Raw genomic sequence first — 18953 nt, 5'->3', positions numbered from 1 at the left:
TTTAATTGAACTTTCTTTGTTCTAAAAGGTTTTAACAAGAATATAGTACTGTCTACAGTACTGTATAAAGATGTTCTTGTAAAGATTAATACCATACTGTACCGTAAAAGTAAACCCTATCTCAACCTGTGTCTCCACCAGGTACCTTCATGCTGCATACACACACCAGGTGTTTGTACGAACCTGCCCATGTGACCAAGAAATTATTCTCCACTGGCACGATCGACCAGAGACTCCTAAACTATCCCATAAAAAGCACTCAGTCATTGCTAAAGAGAAGCCAAAGTATTCATTTGATGTACCTGTTCGTGCTTCAGTTGTAACAGTTGTAGATGAGTAAACTTTTCACAAGATTAATTAGTTAGTGCATACACTTTAGCTAGAATAAATATGTGTTGAGCTACATATAGTACTACTGTACAGTACTTTTATTGACACTTTATTTGAATACAACTTCTTTCTAGAAAAACATCAAAGTTTAAGGCAAAAAAGTATGTATAAAGTGATAGGAATGTATGAACAATTGAACACAGTGATGCAATCCTCAGTATGAACTTGTGATATTTTCTCTGCTCTGCTGGCTAAACAATGCTATACTATACTGTACAACTTTTACTCTTCCCAGAAATTAGTAAGCATCTTCGAACAAGTCCAATCCTTTGACAATCGGTACATATTTGTTGCAAAATATTCCGTCTTACCAAGTGTTGACAAAAACATAAATGACTTATAACGCTTTGCAGCCAATATGGTGCTTAGTTTTAATCTCTCGTGTAAATTATGTTATGCAGAGGGTAAGGGTAGTGCTATATTATATACAGTACAGGGGGTCCCCAGGTTACGAACGGGTTCCGTTCCTGAGGACGTCTTAAGTCGGATGTGTATGTAAGTCGGAACATATGCTATGTGCATACCTTCCTTACAGAACAATGTTTAAAATCCTACTACAGTGATCCCTCGGTTAATGAGCGCCTCGGTTAACGAAATTTCGGTTAACGAATTACCTTCCATAAGATTCTTAACTTCAGTTAACGAGCATTCCCTCGATTAACGAATTCCTTACGAGCGCCCCTCCACATGTTTTCGCTTGCACACTAGCTGTCATATTAGTCCGCCAATATACAGTAATCGATTCTAGGGCTTAAATTCCTTACTATTTTAGTAAATATCAAGAAGTTTGTACTACGAGTATTCAATAATTTTAAAAGCCATATATTAAAATTTTAGTCATTTTAACAATTATTTAACCTAATTTAAGTACAGGGAAACTAGTGTTTAGCGTGCCAAACAGCCTGTCAACACGCCATACAAGCATCAGTCTCTGTGTCTTTTCACTGGAGGTAACATCTTGCTTCAAACTCTCTTCAACATAAATGCTTTTTTTCTGTTTCCAGTCAAATTATTGGTCATTTTGAAATTTATATTACATACTGACAATATATAATGCAGTGCAGTGTTGATTTAAAGAAAATAATCTTTAATTACACCAAGTGAACTAAAATTTTATGGGTGAAATGGCACCATGGGGTGACTTCTCTTCCAACCCAATGCCTTCTCTTCTCCCTTCTCCTCCACCCCCATTCTAATTCCCATCATCATCCAGGAGCCTTCTACATACACACCTCAAAGTAAGTGTACTTTACTACCTTTTTTGTTGACTTTAGGCAATTTTCGCTGAGCTGGTGAGTACAGACTAGTCTGTACTCACCCCTGAATGTGAATTACAGCGCTTAGGAACTTCGTGTGTTCTTCTTTCCTTGTGGTTATCAGCATATACCTGATCACGCCACTACAGTGATTTACTTGTATATATATATATATATATATATATATATATATATATATATATATATATATATATATATATATATATATATATATATATATATATATATATATATATATATATATATATATATATATATATATATATATATATATATATATATATATATATATATATATATATATATATATATATATATATATATATATATATATATGTTTCATTTAATTTAAAACAAAAGAAGAAATAGAATGACAAAATACAGTAAATAAAAGTAAGAAATAAGTCATCAGGTAAATAATATAGTGTAACTTTAAAAGTTTAACCTCATTCGTATCGGCGAGCGTTCATAAGTCGAGGACCCCTGTACAGGTATTAAAGTTAATATTGCAAGTGTGATAATGTATCTGCACAGGTATAGTGTTTCTATAAAATTAACATGTTATCAGTACTGTAGCTATTTAAGAAAGCCACTAAGAAGGATAATAGTTATACATAATGTAATTTGAATAAGGAAAAAACTGCATTGTATGTGTTTATAAATTGTTCATCTCTTATATCACGAGTTTCTATAATGATGGTAATACTGTATTGTACTGTAGCCTATAACAACCATGAAACTACAGACTGTAAAGACTGTATTCATGACTGAATCTTCAATTAGTTGTAAGCAAGCTTTTAAGTACCTTAGAAACTTGATAATTATAAACAGATTTTATAAGTGAATGGCCATGATAATTTCAACCATGAAAAGATATGGAACTACAGTATAAACATCTGACTTTACCTGGCAGATTCACAAGTACTTAACTCTCATCCTTATCTCACAACTGTACATACCACAATGCAAAACTGGGTATAATTTGTCTGTCACAGATTACAGTAGAGACCAAGCATTCTAATTTTCTCTTTTGACATGACATTGTTCACATTTAAACATTGCTTCAACACAACATAATGAACTACTGTACAGTCAACTACTAAAGTCTGTTTGCCTCTCCTCCTGAACCAAGAACCCCAAAATTCAGATTTGTGAATCCAAAGCAATTGTGGACAGAAAAATGTATCAGTCTACTGATTTGTGTTCACGAATTTGAATCTCGGGGTTCATGGGTCAGGGGGAGAAGCAAACGGACTTTAGCAGTTGACTGTACATGTAGACTGGTCCAGTATTTTCTAAACAAAGATAACATACAGGGTGTCTCAGAAAAATACATAAGCACTACCATACCGATTTTTCTGGAGATCGTGTGAATGCTTTTATTACATACAACAGCAATTTTGTCCTTGCTTGTTGATGTGCGAGGTTCCTACAAGAGAGGACAATGTTCTTGTTGTAACACCCTGTACATGAATCTCCACAAAAATATGTTAGGCAATACAGCATGTATACATTCCTTTGAGACACCCTGTACAGTAGTACAATATACTTAACTGTACTGTATATCAGTTCATCAATAACCCTTTCTGACATATAACAGTTCAGGGTGAGGATAATGTTTTGTTTTTCTATTATCTTTAGCCCTTTGATGACGATGGTTTGACCCTTTGACGATGATGATTCAACCCTTTGAGGACTATCCTTAAACCTTATGACTTAAGATTTAACCCCTTGATAAGGATGTAACTCTTTGAGGACTATCATTTAACCCTTCAGGACTCACAGGGTTAATAAAAATGAACTGGTCAATAAACTTTAGTGTCAAAATTACACCTTGTATCTGCTTAGTCAAGTCCACAACTTTTAAAATGGATTACTCAGAAAACCTCACTAGTAAGAAATAATATTCCTTAACCCTTACAATGGCTGTCAATATCGGTGGACGTTTCCCATTCTATTTCTACGGAGGTGAAGTACCTAGGGAATTCTTAGCTGCTGCCAGTTAAGGGTTAAGAGGATGTCACATAGGAAGATTTGTCATATTATTCACAATATCCACCTTAAGCCTTCTACAGCAACCCATCCAGGTAAAACAACCTATCCGCTGAACAAACAAACAAACCTTATCACAGAAACACTACGGTATGCAATGTTAAAAAATTATGAATTTTTTCAAACATCATATAAAACATATTTAACAACCTGCAGATAAATAATGCACAGTCACTCAAAAACTATCATTACTTGAGGGGAGGGGGAGGGTGTATTGATAAATTATAGAATGAACACTGTGGTCCCTGGTTGACTCGGTAAGGTTGTCAAAATCTGTCATCAGCTGTCTTATATTTTCTCAACACAATTTTGCAAAGATAGTTTTTTGAGTGACTGTACATTTGAACTCCGATTTTTCAAAAATGGAATTTAAAAAAAGCTGAACTGAATTACTGTAAAACTGTAAAAACATCACTGGATATATACACTGTACATGATAAATTCTGTACGAGAATATTTCCTTAGTACAGTACAGTACAGTACACTGTAGTGTACTGTGCTGTACTGTACCTATATGTACCAGTATGGATCAGGTTCTGAGAGCAACGGCACCAGATTCTGACGCTGTGAGATAGCCAGTACTTTGGGCAGTACAGTGAAACCTCCATATAACGGACTTTCATCTCTATGTAATTGTTAGATGGAGGTTTCACATTTAACGATCCCTCAATATAACGAACTTTTCTTTCCATATGTACAGTAATTCATTAAATAGAGGTTTCACTGTAGTGCTGTTTTCAATAAATTTGTTATGTAAAATGCTGTAACTATAATTAATAAAGCTTTTCAAAGATATATGCAGTAGAACAGTATGAATGTATACTTGGAATGGTTTTACATTATCCTTTAGATACAATGAACTACCGAAGGTGTGTAAAGTGTTAAGATATTATTTCCTTTTGTACAAGTGTTATATTCTGAGCACCAAAGGCTCTCTCGAGTCTAATGAGAGCTAAGCTGGGTCCATTTATTGATAAAGGAACCACCGCCAACACTAGAACTCAGTGAAAGTAAATGATGCCGTCAGATGCGGCCTCTTAATCTTAAAAATAAATACTGGACCCAAGTGCTTGAAATCCGTCTCATAATCAACAGTATGAACTGTACAGCAAAATTATGTTCTATTCCAAATCCAACTTGAGTAATAATACAGTGAAACTTCCACATAACAGACTTCTCTCTCCATATAATCTGTGATATGGAGGGTTTCACATCTAACAGATCCTCGATACAATAGACTTTTCACCTATATGTAGTTCATTAAATGGAGGTTTCAAACCTAAGGGACCCTAGACACGATGGACAATCCTCTCCATATAGTCTGTTAAATAGACTCAGGTTTCACTGTATGATAAATTTCATAAAAATTATTACAGTAAAAGTCCAAAAATCCGGATGCCAGGAATCCGGGCCCCCCGAGAATCCGGACTTTTCGAAAACTCAAACTTTTTAAATTTAGCGGGCTTTTGTGGGTTATGTGAATGAATGGAGTTGCTTTAAAAAATTAATTTACATAATTCTAATAATAAAAGTAATTGTAAATTATAGGTAGCTAATTTTGTTAGTTTTGTAATTAGCTTGAACTGAAATGTAAAATTTGAGGCACTATAAATCTTTTGTGTGTATGTGTGCATGAGTGAATGCCACAGCTGCACAGCGACAACAAACGACCACACGATCGCCACTTTAAAACAAGCAATCAAACTGTGACAACGTATGTAATTTTGAGTCCTACTCTTTCCATGTACAGAGTACAAGCCCATAATAATGGCCCCTAAAGTAGATAAACTTCGTTGTGTGAAGAGAAAGAAGAACACATTGAAATTGAGTGACAAACTTGAAATAATTAAGAAACTAGAATGTAATGTGAGCAATGCTGTTCTAATGGAAACATACATTGGAAAGTCTACAATTTATGATATAAAAGAGGCAAAGAATAAAATTCTAGAATTCACAGCTTCTTCTGAGCCTTACATTAAAATTGCTGAAAGAAAAAGTTTACATTGGCCCAAATTAAAAAATCTTGATAAAGTGTTGCACGAATGGTTTTTGTTAAAACGATCAGAAGGTATGGCAATTTCTGGGCCGATGCTTATTGCCAAAGCAAAGTCTTTTAAGGAGCAAATGAACATTGAATCAGAGTGCACATTTAGTGATGGATGGCTTAGGAATTTCAAGACTCGTCATGGTATTAGACAGTTTGTTTACATTTTTGTCTAGTGTTGACTTTATTTTTCTTTAAAACTGCTCGTTTTGAAAAATGAAGCATGCTTTATTTGCTAATGAATAAACTATCAAAATGTACCTGTTCATCTCTTCTTTATTCCTCCTTAAATTTTAATTTTAAAAGTACTGCCTGAGAATCCGGAAAATCCGAAAATCCGGACCGACCCAATCCCCAAGCAGTCCGGATTTTTGGACTTCTACTGTATATTGAAAGGATGTACCGGGTATGTCAACAAACAACTTGCTGTACGGTACCTCAATGAGAGTAATGACACAAAATCGGGTGTGCTCCTGACCTCCTGAAGGGGTGCATAGGCATTGGAGAAAGACCTACAGTACTGGAAGAAAGCCACTGTGATAAGGAGGGATAGCTCATACTTACAGGAAATAGGGTAACTCACAACTGAAACAACCCTGGTAATAAATCCCACTGTAAAATCCTTTCCAGTTTGCCAGCTTTTAAATCCCAGAAATTAAACATGGCCAATAGCTATCTAAATGAACAATAACTTAAGTAAGAAACAGCAGGGAAGATCACATAACACCACACCATCTAAAATCCCGAACAGGATGGTCAAAATTAACTCAAGTCAGTGTCTGCAAGTTTCAGATGCTACAAAAAGACGAAGTGTTACAAGGATGATGTAACCTTAACTGGTAATCCTGGAGGAGATGGCTAACATCAGGTGGCATTGTTCAATTTTATTAATTTTTTCCACAGATGTTCTTATCATTATATTAAGTACTAGATTGTAACAGAACCTGGCCGAACCAACCAAAAATCTTACTACAGTACCTCCCCACCGTATTAAACAGAAAGTACTTATTTTGATATCTGGTACCAATGAAAGCAACTTTGTTGAAGTATCAAGGTCAGTTGTAAGCAAACAGACAACCGGAGTTGTAACGAAGTAAATTTACTCGAGTAACATTTTTGGGCATTTACTTTTTTTTTAAATTCTCACAGTTTTCAGTACTTATACTTTAGTATGGTTTTGTAATCATTCTACTCCAATACAATTTTAAAAATAAAAAATCGTTACATGTGCCAAACAATAGTTTTAAATATCCAATCACAAGACAAACTTGGAAACTAACTAATCACAAGTGTTTTTTTACATCTGGACCAATCACATGCGTTCTTTCATAGCATTTCATTTATGTACTAAGCGACGAACACAGAGTTTAAGCACCCAAGCCGCCCTGTCCTCTTTCGGTGCTACAGAGGCAACATTCATCCAAACTCCTCAACTGAAGGAGCTTGATAGCTACTTGGCATGCCCAGGGGATGGAATGGAGCTACTGAGGTCTTTCCCAACATTATTTGACTTATCTCTGAAGCTTAACACCCCACTAATTGCTTCTGCTATTTGTGAGTGCCTTTTTAGTCATGTTGGGCTTAATATTTATTCAATTAATTGCACCATAAGGGGTGAAAAGCCGAGTCACAAGACCATGAGGTCAGACACTAATACACTGGTACTCGTGTCTCATAGGACACACAATGACTTGTGATACTGAGACAATATTGATATGATTGAAGGGCAATGGGAGTTAGCACCCACCAAAGCATAGCGAATAAGAATTAAATCTAGCTTATTACGAATAAGTAGGCAGTGACATATAGGAGTTGGTGACTCTCCCTGTGCTAGGAGGTCCCTGACAGTGGGACAGTCAAGGCAATACAGTAGTGTTAAAGAGTGTTAGCATTGGGACAGTTTAGAGTTTACAGGAAGAGAAGTGCGGGTCATCCCCCACCTCAGATACTTGCCAGATAGGTCTGTATCCTAACCCAATGCGAGCAGAGACAACATTATGTCAGCGGACCATAACTCCACGTCGACGATACTTGTGTGGATAAGGAAGAAAGTCATCATAGTGTTGGATGGATATACTCTCAGCCAGTTCACACTCCCTGCAATGGATTGTAGGGAGAAGAGCGGCTGAATGTATTCTCTTTCGGTAGGTTATGCTGGGCTTATAGTTAGGCCTAAAATATCCCGATTGGACAGCCATAATTTTGAGAATCAGTTATGGAGTCATCTTAATAGATAGATTTCCAAATAAACAGGTGTAATGCTGTGTCTATTATTTTTATCTTTAGTTAACTAGTTTTTTATAATTTACTGTGAATTTGTTTTAATATACTATGAGACAAATAATAATTTTGTTGTTACTTATTACTTTCAGTAATTTAGTATGCCCTGTACTGTAAGAATGAGTTACTTGTTTACTTCTATTTAAGTACACTCGCACCAAAAATTATCGGTGCAGGGTGAGATCGACGAGTTCCGAAACGATACGTATACACTGTGATATGTCGGGAAGGTTGCTAAGTGTATCCTCATAACCAACCCCCCCCCCCCTCCACTAGGTGTTGCCATATGGCTGACAATCAGGGCTGCCAACATACAGCTGAAACAACTCGCCTTTCCCAATACCTATCGTCACTGGTCTCAAATTGTTCACACTACAGTATGCACCGATACTTTTTGTTGCGAGTGTACATTGAACTTTAGATCTTTTACTTCTACTTTAGTAACATTTTGCCAATGTAACAATACTTTTACTTGAGTAATAAAGTCCAGTACTTTTTACAACTCTGCAGACAACATACGGTGACGCTGCAGATTTTTTGGAGGGTTAGTTACAGTAATTTATTAATTTCTTCACGTATAAAGCATGTAGAGACATTATTTTAGTGTCATATGATCAGTTTTTCACCATGTTTTACCACCCAATTTTCCTCATCCTGCATGCCCTGCCCATTACATGTGATTTATGTTCATAGATAGAGAAAATTAAAAAAAATATTAAAACAATACTAATAAAAATTTAATGAAATCGAACAAATCCCGTAAATATTTAGAAGTTGCCAACACCTACTAATATATTGCGTCTTACATAGGGAGAAAGAGAAAACAAAACTAAAAAGAATTTATTCTAGTCGACCCTCGTTAATTCGGACTAATAGGGGGGGGGAGGGTGTCCGTTTTAGCCGATTGTCCGAATTAACCGATTTAGGGGTTAATATTGTATTATATTTCAAAGTCATTGTTTTTGTCACGATTTTATCCCACTTTCCACTGTAATACGTACGTCATTTCAGCAAAAATATTACATTTCCGTGAATGCATTATATCAAGCACAGTATGAATAGAATACCATTGTAATATAACAGTATTTTAACCAAAAACTATTAAAAAAACGAGTAACTTCTCTTGAACATCGGAAGGTTAGGTAAAGTCTTTTGTTTTCATCATGTATTTTATCCTATTTTACATTAAAATACATCACGTTTCAGCAAAACTACTATTTATTTCCGAGAATATATTCATTCAGGCACAGTTAAGGTAAAATGTACATGTGATGTAACAGTTTTTTAACTGAAAACGATTCGAAAAACACGTGTACCGTCTAGCTGATACTCACAGCTGGTGGTGCCTCATGCGTCGTTGTAAACAATAGGAGGTTGAAGTAGATTACCAAGTATTATATTAAGTGTGAAATATCGAAAAGGTTTTTATTACCGGTATTTTTTGTAGATCAATGAGAACTGTGATACCGTATATGATATGATAAGTTAGCCTGAGCTAAGAACTTCAACATAGACTACTGAAAGCACGTTGTAAGGTAATTTAGCCTATTGTCAGTTGGTGAGCTTCATTTGCTGAAGGAACTGCACAACTTTTCATTACTAATTGGTGATTTTCAAGTTTAAGTATCGTTCAGCCACAGTTTGGTTAAAATGGCCAGTACCAAAGACAATAACATATTGAAAATGTTTAAAGGAGGGCCACCAGACCGGTGCTTACACTATAGCACCTCAGTTACCCAGAGAGATTGGAACGCCTGCAACTGCCTAGCTTATACTACAGACGGGCAAGGGGTGACCTAATTGAAGTGTATAAACATCTCAGGGGGCACTACTCAGTCGAATGTCCAGACCTGGAGATGGTGGACGCCCGGTTAACTATTGACAACTGACCCATGACCAATTTTTCATAGAAAATGACGATAAAAATTCTGCAATTTCACTGTGCTTTATAGTGGACACTCATAGATGGTGCAAATGTGTTAAAAAGCGGTTATTTCTAAATTATCTTGTCCTAACCTTAGTTGATAAGAAAAACAAGCAGCAGAAGCACTGTTACAAGACCTCATCAACCTATCCAAAGAAACCTACCTAACCTTGCCTAACTTCATAGCCGTGGGGCACCTTCCCCCGGACCCCCCGTTATATTAAACAGAAAGAACTTACTATGATATGGTGTAATTTTACGTTTTTTGCGGACGTGAGAGCAACCGTCCGCATCAAACGGCTCATAAGCATACACTGAGCATCGGCGTCAATCCGAACCTGGTGGCAGAGTGTTTTGAAACACTTTATTATGATTGGCTGTTTACATCCTGGGATGAGACGTCATTGCCGTATTACTGCCGAGAAAACTGACCGACTGACCGCCCAAGCAGCTAATGAACCAATCTGTGGCGAAGAGGATACGGTAAAATTATCGTTTCAGTCATCCACCTTTTTTAAAGTTAAAATTATGTTTTTCCAACGTTTATTGATGTGTTTTGAATGATTCTGACCTTTATTTCTACCACAAATCATTGTTTTTTGAGCTACCCCCCCCTTATCCAACAATAATGAGGGATCCCCAGTGGGAACCAAGGGTTTTGGGTTGGGGAAAATCACAAAAAGAAGTAATTTATGATAGAAATAAAGGTCAGAACCAATCGGAAAAACATAATTTCAACCTAACTTAACCTAATCTGGGACAGTGGAAATTTAAATTTCTAAATTTTACTTGATGACCGAAACGATAATAATACAGTACCTCGGATAGAAGTAAAAGTGAAAAGTAAAAATAAGGGTAAATCAAGGTTAATTTGTACACCTGGGAAACAAAACAAAATCACTTTAGAGCAAAAATCTTGATTCAAAACAATATACAGTATTACCCCGCTTTACGCGGTTTCACTTTCCGCGATTTCTCATTTACGCGGTGCCTCGCCAGAACCGAACTTTCACTTTCCGCGGTTCATCTACCCATATACGCGCAGAGTGTTTGGCTCGACGCTATTTTTAGATTCGACCCTCCCGCCTGCTCCCGCCTCCACCTGGGCAAGCCGCGCGGTAAGGTTGCGCAGTGCATGTCTCTGTTGCGTTATCAGTGACGTCATATGACGTATCGGACTGTGATTGGCCATGCATCCTTACCTCCCTCCGCTTGACCTAACCGCGGCAGTTTCATCCCTCCAGGCCACGCCGTGTATACGTGCATCCATTGTTCTGTGAAATGGCTTTCGCCGGACCACCGCCACCAGAGAGAAACCTTTCCTTACCTGGACCCAGCCGCCCTAAGCCAAAGAAGATACGACGTTCCCTAAGCTACGAAGTGAAATACCAGATAATTCAAGATTTGGAGAAAGGAACAGGTCAAGCTGATCTCGAGCGCCAGCATGGAGTCAACAAATCTACGATTCGTACTATTAAGAAGGATGCAGCCAAGATCAAAGAGCACATGAGAATCACAAAGTCTACAGGTGCCTCAATGATCAAGTATTGCCAGAACAAGGTGCTGCTAAAGGTGGAAAATTTGCTTGCGAGTTATTTGATTCGTCAGGCGTGACGCAACATGGTGGTGGACACGCGATCTGTTCAAGAGTACGCATGTGAACTGTACGCAGCAGTGTCACGTAAGATGGGAATAGCAGAGCCCAAACCCTTCAATGCTTCCTCTGGTTGGCTGCATAGGTTTAAGAGGAGGAACAACATCACCAACATCAACATTGGTGGTGAAGAAGCGAGTGCTGACCGTGTGGCGGCTAGAGATTTTCCTCCGTTCTTACGTGAGGTTATGGAGGAAGGGCAGTTCACTGATGACCAGGTGTTCAACAAGGACGAATCCGGCCTATTTTGGAAAAAGCTGCCTACCAAGACCTTTGTTGTCCAGTCTGCCAGCAAGGTTCGGGGTCGGAAGTTGCAGAAGGAGCGCATCACCGTCCTCTTTGCCACCAATGCCTCCGGTACCTGTAAACCAAAGTTATCGGTGATTCACACAGCCCGCAAGCCGCACGCCTACAAGAACGTAGACATGAGCAAGATTAATGTCCACTGGCTGACCGCACGCAAGGCGTGGATGTTCTCTGCTATGTCACTCTCCTGGTTTGATGACTGTTTCATTCCCGACGTGAAGAAATTCTGCGAGCAACAAAATGTTCCATTCAAGATTTTGTTGCTCCTTGACAACGCACCAGGACACTCGCCCCTACTTATGGATCATCACCCCAACGTAAAAGTGGTCTTCCTTCCTCCCAACACTACGTCATTAATCCAGCCCATGGACCAGGAGTTGATCCACAATGTGAAAGCTGCATACTCGGCAAAGAAATTCAAGCTCCTGAACGACTGTACCAGCACCAAGGATGAGTTGCGTAAGCTGGGTGACACCGATAGCGAGAGCAAAAGTGACGAGGACAAGGAACAAGAGGTGGTGACTCAAGAAGTTCTCGTCAAACAGTTTTGGAAAATATTTAACGTCAAACAAGCTGTAGACTTCTTGGTGGAGGCATGGGATCAGCTGTCTATAGCTACAATTCGTCACGCATGGAGGCATGTGTTGCATGGTATACCAGGTGAGAGGCGGAGTCAACCTGTGACTGGTGAGGTTCAGTCTGTGACAGTGGCATTGGACCTTGCAAGAGAAGCTGCGCACAGTATTACAGCTGAAGGCTTCTCCGAGACCACCAACGAAGACATCCTGGAGGTGATCAGAGATCCTGAAATGACTGCCGACGAGATGTTGGAAGATGATCACGTCAGTGAAGAGGAAGGTGGTGCGTCAATCCCAGAAGAACACAAATTAACGCATAGTAATATTAAGGGTGCCATCGAGTGTGCAGAGAAATTAAAGCTCTTCCTTTCCAACGACCTTGACGATAACTGCTATGAAGTCTTCCATACCCGGCTGGTGCAGGCTATGGAGCTGTACATCAAGGTGTATCAAGACAACATCAACACTAGCCGTCAAAAAAGCATTACCGAGTTCTTCGCCCGCAACCCACCACAGCCAGCCAGAGCCAGTGAAAGTGACTGAGGGATTTGTCAGGGAAGCCCTGACAACTATAACTGATAGTGATGGTGATGCACCTAGTAATGGTGATTCACCTGAGGGCCAGTAATCTGCCCTCTGCCTCGGAACCAGCCTCCATCCCCGTATGCCGACCCATCTCTTCTACTAACGTAAGTGGTACACCCAACCTTTAGTTTTCCTAACCTAACCTTTATTTTTCCTAACTTAACCTTTATTTTTCCTAACCTAACCTCTTCTATATTAATTTTGTGTGCATACCATCATAAAGTTAAGATAATATTTTTACTACAACATAGTTGTGTGTCGTCAAAAAGTGGAGTTTGGGGGTTGGGCCAGTCTCTATTGGAATTAATCCCATATGTTCTGTTGTTCACTTTACGCGGTACCCTGTGGGTTCAATTGACCGCGTAAATCGGGGTACTACTGTACAGTACAGTATTATACTTTTACTTTTATCCTCTTCGCCACTGATCAGCTCATTAGCCACTTGGGAGATTGGTCACATCTGTTACACACTGGGCATGCACTGGCTCCAGAATGTATCTGAACCTGCCCCAGTGCTTGTCAAGTCTGGTCTTGAAAAAGCTCACACTCGGTGCCGTCACAACATTCTCTGGCACATTGTTCCAAGAGTTCACAACTCTCACTCTGAAAAATTTACCCCAAACAGTTTTCTGGACTTGCAGCTTCTTCAAGCTTGAGATGTGACCTCTTGCAGGGCGAGCGTCCGCCAGCTCCAGATAAGGACACTCGACAGAGTAGTGCCCTTTAAGATGTTTATACACCTCAATTAGGTACCCCCTTGCCTGTCTGTAGTATAAGTGAGGCAAAACTGAAGTAAGACAATAAAAGTAAATTTCCTGATTAACACCCAAATCCTTTGAGGCTTAAAATTATCTTTTGATAAATATTCGTCCATTGGTTGTCCTTGAGGCTAATAAAATAGTGGGCATTATAAGAAGAACTTTTGTTCATCTGGATGCACCTATATTCAAGGCTCTGTACGCTGCTCTGGTTAGACCATACCTTGAGTATGCTAATCAAATTTGGTGCCCATATCTCATTAAGGATATTGAAGCAGTAGAGAGTGTACAGAGGAGGGCTACCAAATTAGTACCACAGATAAAGGATTTATCTTATGAGGAAAGACCAAGGAAATTACAGTTACCGACACAGGCGTACAAAAGATCTCGTGGGGACCAAGTGGAAACATACAAGATAGTGTGTGGCATACATGACCAGACATGTACAGCAGGAATGTACCAGAAGAGGGAGGCTGACACTACCCCGGGGGAACACAAAGAAGATTTACAAAAGAAGAGCGGGGCTAAATCTCAGAAGACATTCGTTCCCGAGTAGGGTTGTCAACAACTGGAATGGGTTACCTGAGTGGGTAGTGAATGTGGAGACGGTGGAAAAGTTTGAAGCAAAATTAGATAAATACTGGAAAAATCAAGAACAAGTATATAATTATAGGGCACAAATATCCACCACACGCAGCCACCGTCTGAGTAGAGAAGAGGCTATTGAGCCAGAGTCACAGGCGTGAGCCTCTTCCAGAAGATCATCTGTGAGTATGAGAATAAGTTTTTTTTTTTTTTTTTTTTCGTCATTTTACTCAAATCTGACCTTCAATTCTCATGCAAATTGGCGGTTTTGGCCAAAAAATAAAAAAATTCATTTTTAACAAACAGATAATATGCACAAAAATAGAGGTCAGATTTGAGTAAAACACCCCAAAAAAACACAAAAGAAAACCTATTCTCAAACCAAAAGAACCAACCTACCTAACCTAACTTAAAAGGAGGAGGAGGAAAGGAGGATACAACTGACTTTACGTGGAGTATAACTTCAGGTAAACATGGCGGGAACTTGCGCTCAGCCAATGGATTAATATTAACCTATCTTTTTCCTTAGGGTTTTAGTGCGATTCATTTGATTCTAAGGTTACCGTGTATATTAATGCTGCTTCTCCATCATAATTTTTTTTGCTAATTGCTCGTGATAGTGTGCTCTTTTGGGGAAGCGTTTCTTTTCTATAATTTATACTATAATACTGTTGGCGAGCCCATCGGCGAGCCATGGGAGGGGGAGTGAGTGGTGCACGGGTCGTCTGAATCGCATTACCATGCTATATAATACATGAACCAACGCTGAAAAAATAGCGTTTCCCCAATAGGGAAATATGTTAAGTTAGGTTAAATAAGGATAAGTTAAATACTGACAACATTATATAATCACTCAAGGGGGGGGGGGTCCCCCCGGCTAGGGGGTTAGGTTAGGTTATGTTAGGTTAAATAAGGAAAACATTATCTTTTGTTTGTTTCCACCCCCCACCCCCCCACCCTCCAAAAATATCTCCAATAAAAAACCAAAATTCATGCAGGAAAAAAATTATGCTGGCGAAATCACTCGCAACACTTAAGTAAACGTTTACCTAATATCTAACTACATTATTAATTAAAGAGTTGTAAAGTATGAAGTGTTGCAGTATTTACCTTTGATGAAGTAGAATATAAATTTCTGGGTAATAAGTTCTGGTGGCGGACGGGATGTCTTGGTGCTGTTTATTTACAAACTGAACTAAACGAACCTAAAATTTACTTAACATCATTAACTCTGAATTAATCATATATGTTACTTTATCATTCATTTATTTATTTTTTAAGTTCAAAATCTTTAAGAAATATATAAAAGAACATTTGACTAAAATTGGATGAAATACATTTTGCTTTGTGTTCACAAAGAATTCACCAATGTTATTTATATTTACTCCAATTACCAAAATGTATTGATTTCTTTAGTCTTTTAAAAATAAAATAATATATATATGGCAAATATTATATATATGGTTAATACTATATTTTGCACGGTATAAACTTGAACCAATTGGTGTTGCTCAGTGTTGCCAACACCCAACATCAGTCATTTTATTGCTAGATGATTTCAGGAGAACCAGAGCAAATTTTGACTAAAGCTATAAATGAGTTTGAGTATTACATTTATCCTCTTCGCCATTGATCTGCTCGTTAGCCGCCTGGGAGTATTCTGTGACCAGTATAATGTAACGAAGCATTATTATTATAAATTACTACTGGTACATTCTTACAAACCAAATAAATTAATGTGTTATGGGGAATGACATCTTCAAAAGTTTACCTTCTTCTCGTGATAATTTAAGTAAGCGCCAGCCTTACGATAATCTATAGGTAACTTTGACTTTAACCTGAACTTTGAGCTGCGACCCCTTGTGGGGCCAGCGTGTTGGGTACGAGATATTGGTTCACACTTTGGATGAGATGAAGAAAGGAAACTCACAATGTGCTCTCTGTATACATATTGTATTGGATGTACAATGCAGCTTGGTGCTGGAAAGGCAGCATGGTTACAAGCGTTGAGTAGAGAGAGCTGGTTGGTGAGGGTGCTCAGAGGAGGACCAGCTTGTGGGTCGCCATGGTCGCCGGCTGGAGCGGGAGCCGCCAGGCAGGAGCGGAGGAGGAGGTGTTGCTTGCTGGTGGCTGTAGGTAGATAGAGATAGGTTACCACGAGGTGAGGTCTTATATAGCAGAGGTAGGCGTGGCTTAATAGTTGACCTCAGTCATGTAAGGCGGCGCTGGTTGCTGAAGTAGACCAGGAGGCATACACTGGGGAATTCGAGGGTCGGCTAGTCAGCGACAAAGGGCGTTTGTAGGGGTGGAATCCATTACAATACTCCCCCTTCCCTCCAGGCAGTGTAGGAGACTTGTTGTCTGCAGGGTTGCATCCCACATGTGAGGCAGAACGGGCGGTGCAGGAGACTTGTTGTCGGCTGGGTTGTATGCCACATGTGAGACATAACGGCGAGGGCGTGGATGAGCCGGCCGCTAGGGGAGACAACTTTGTCTAGATACACGAGATCTATGGGAGAAGAGAGGGAGAAGGAGGGTTGTGCAGGCGATGAATGTTGTGCTTCTCTCGAAGCAGGTACAGAGTCCTCAGATACGCCTGCTGGGATGTGTGGGTCTGGGTCAGGAGCAGGGGCTGTGTCAGTGTCATGGTCACGATGACTGCTGATCTATTTAACTAATGATTCTTATTAAACTCCACGACCGCAAAACATGAGTGAGTTAGCGACCCCCGAGAAGACGTGTTTTTCCCCACAGACGCTACACTTGTGTCCCCTCCCAGAGTCCCGCCTTTGTGAAGACAGTTATCAGTGCGTTGTTATTCCACTTTCTCCTGGGAAGCTCAATCTTGAATTAGACTGTGTATATCAACTCAAGTAATTCGTTAGACCTTTGTCAACTGAGGGTCATCTTTGAATGAGTAACAGTTAGTTTGTTTGTGATTATTGTCATTGCATGAGTAGCGATCACTGGCAACTCAGGGGTATTTATACCCGTGCATCTCTCAAGGAGAGCGTCCCCTGACGCTGCTCCAATGTTTCTCCAGGTATGTTTATGTGTAGCCATTCAGTTAACTCAGTCAATTGTAGTGAATATCAGTGTTCATCAGTTAACTGTTTGTGCTGTCATGCTTCCCAGTCCGTCCCCTGACACTGCTCCAATGTTTCTCCAGATCCCATTGTGATTCTTGCATCGCTCAACAGCTCAACAACTGCCCCGGAAGTAGTAGATACCCAGCAGGGACCATATATGAAACGATGGCACCGATGCGGCCTGATTAATGTGCTCCACTGCCTCGTTGGGCCAGACCCCAGACTCGCCATGTGTCTGGTTACTACCGACCACAACAACGGTCGTGAGCCCCAGTGTTCTACCCTGGGTTTCTCCTTGGAAGTATATGTCAACAGAGAGTGTTGTAAGATGTATGTTAGGGATAATTAGTTGGAAATAATCATCCCATGTTGGGTAGTGGACCCCAGGTACCTGCTGATTTAATTATTAACGAGTATGTTGAGTAAAGTAATCTACAATGAGTGCCATGTACTATGTATTGTGAGTAGGGCCAAGGAACTGGTCCTGCTCTGCCATGTAATGTAACACCAGTAAGATTGGGTGCATTAAGAGTGTAAGATCTGAGTAATTACTGTTGAGTAAAGAAAATAAGTAAAGAAGAAAGTACTGAGTCTGCAATATGCCCAGGAGTTGAACCTGGTAGTTATATGGGGTCCGACTAATTACCCAAATGTACCTAAATGTAGCCGCAATGAAGTCAAATAATGGTTCTACATGAATAAATCGGATTGCCAATCACTTCTCGACTAGTATTTGGTGTCACAAAGTAAAAAAAATGGAAAACGTAATTTAATTTGAGTTAATAGATCGCGTGCATGTACCGAAGGAGCGAGTAATTACCCAAATGTACCCAAATGTAGCCGCAATGAAGTCAAAAAATGGTCCTACATGAATAAATCGGACTGCCAATCACTTCTCGACTGGTATTTGGTGTCACGAAGTCACGAAAAATTGGTAAACTTAATTTAATCTGAGTTAATAGATCGAGTGCATGTACCTAACCTAACCTAACCTAACCTAACCTCGACTAGTATTTAGTGTCACGAAGTCACAAAAAATTGGTAAACTTAATTTAATCTGAGTTAATAGATTAAGTGCATGTACCGAACCTAACCTAACCTAACCTAACATAACACAACTCAGATTAAACTAAGTTTACCAAATTTTTGTGACTTTATGACACCAAATAATAATCGAGAAGTGATTCACAGACCGATTTACGCTTGTTCGACCATCATTTGACTTCATTGCGGCTACATTTGGCTACATTTGGGTACATTTGGGTAATTACTCGCTCCCTCGGTACATGCACGCGATCTATTAACTCAGATTATGTGAGAGGTTGGAGTCATAGACCACGTTCTTTGTAGACTTTATTCTAACAGCGTCAGCTGGTGACTGGCGACCGGGCGCTGCCAAAGACAAGCCCCCATCTCAACATGGGAAAACAT

The 18953-nt window shown here is 39.3% G+C and overlaps 2 protein-coding genes across 5 annotated transcripts in view; one reads left to right on the top strand and one right to left on the bottom strand.

The window, feature by feature from the left end:
* The window catches only part of LOC121872751 (chloride intracellular channel exl-1-like), a 48732-nt gene extending 48130 nt beyond the window's left edge, over positions 1-602 (top strand). For all 4 annotated transcript variants that reach the window (XM_042375798.1, XM_042375800.1, XM_042375799.1 and 1 more), the window contains exon 6: positions 142-602. In XM_042375798.1, coding sequence (XP_042231732.1) covers positions 142-340 — 199 coding nt within the window. In that variant the 3' untranslated portion in view covers positions 341-602. The remainder of the gene's footprint in view (positions 1-141) is intronic.
* LOC121872752 (transcription initiation factor TFIID subunit 10-like) overlaps positions 1-15623 on the bottom strand; it is a 164318-nt gene extending 148695 nt beyond the window's left edge. The window contains exon 1 of the mRNA XM_042375802.1: positions 15544-15623. The gene's annotated coding sequence lies outside the window, so the exon portion shown is untranslated. The remainder of the gene's footprint in view (positions 1-15543) is intronic.
* Positions 15624-18953: the final 3330 nt, after the last annotated feature.

This window comes from Homarus americanus, unplaced genomic scaffold (genome assembly GCF_018991925.1).
Source record: "Homarus americanus isolate GMGI-L3 unplaced genomic scaffold, GMGI_Hamer_2.0 scaffold39155, whole genome shotgun sequence".
NCBI classification, from domain to species: domain Eukaryota; kingdom Metazoa; phylum Arthropoda; class Malacostraca; order Decapoda; family Nephropidae; genus Homarus; species Homarus americanus.
The sequence above is the reverse complement of the archived record's forward strand: the minus strand, read 5'-3'. Positions and strand labels throughout refer to the sequence as shown.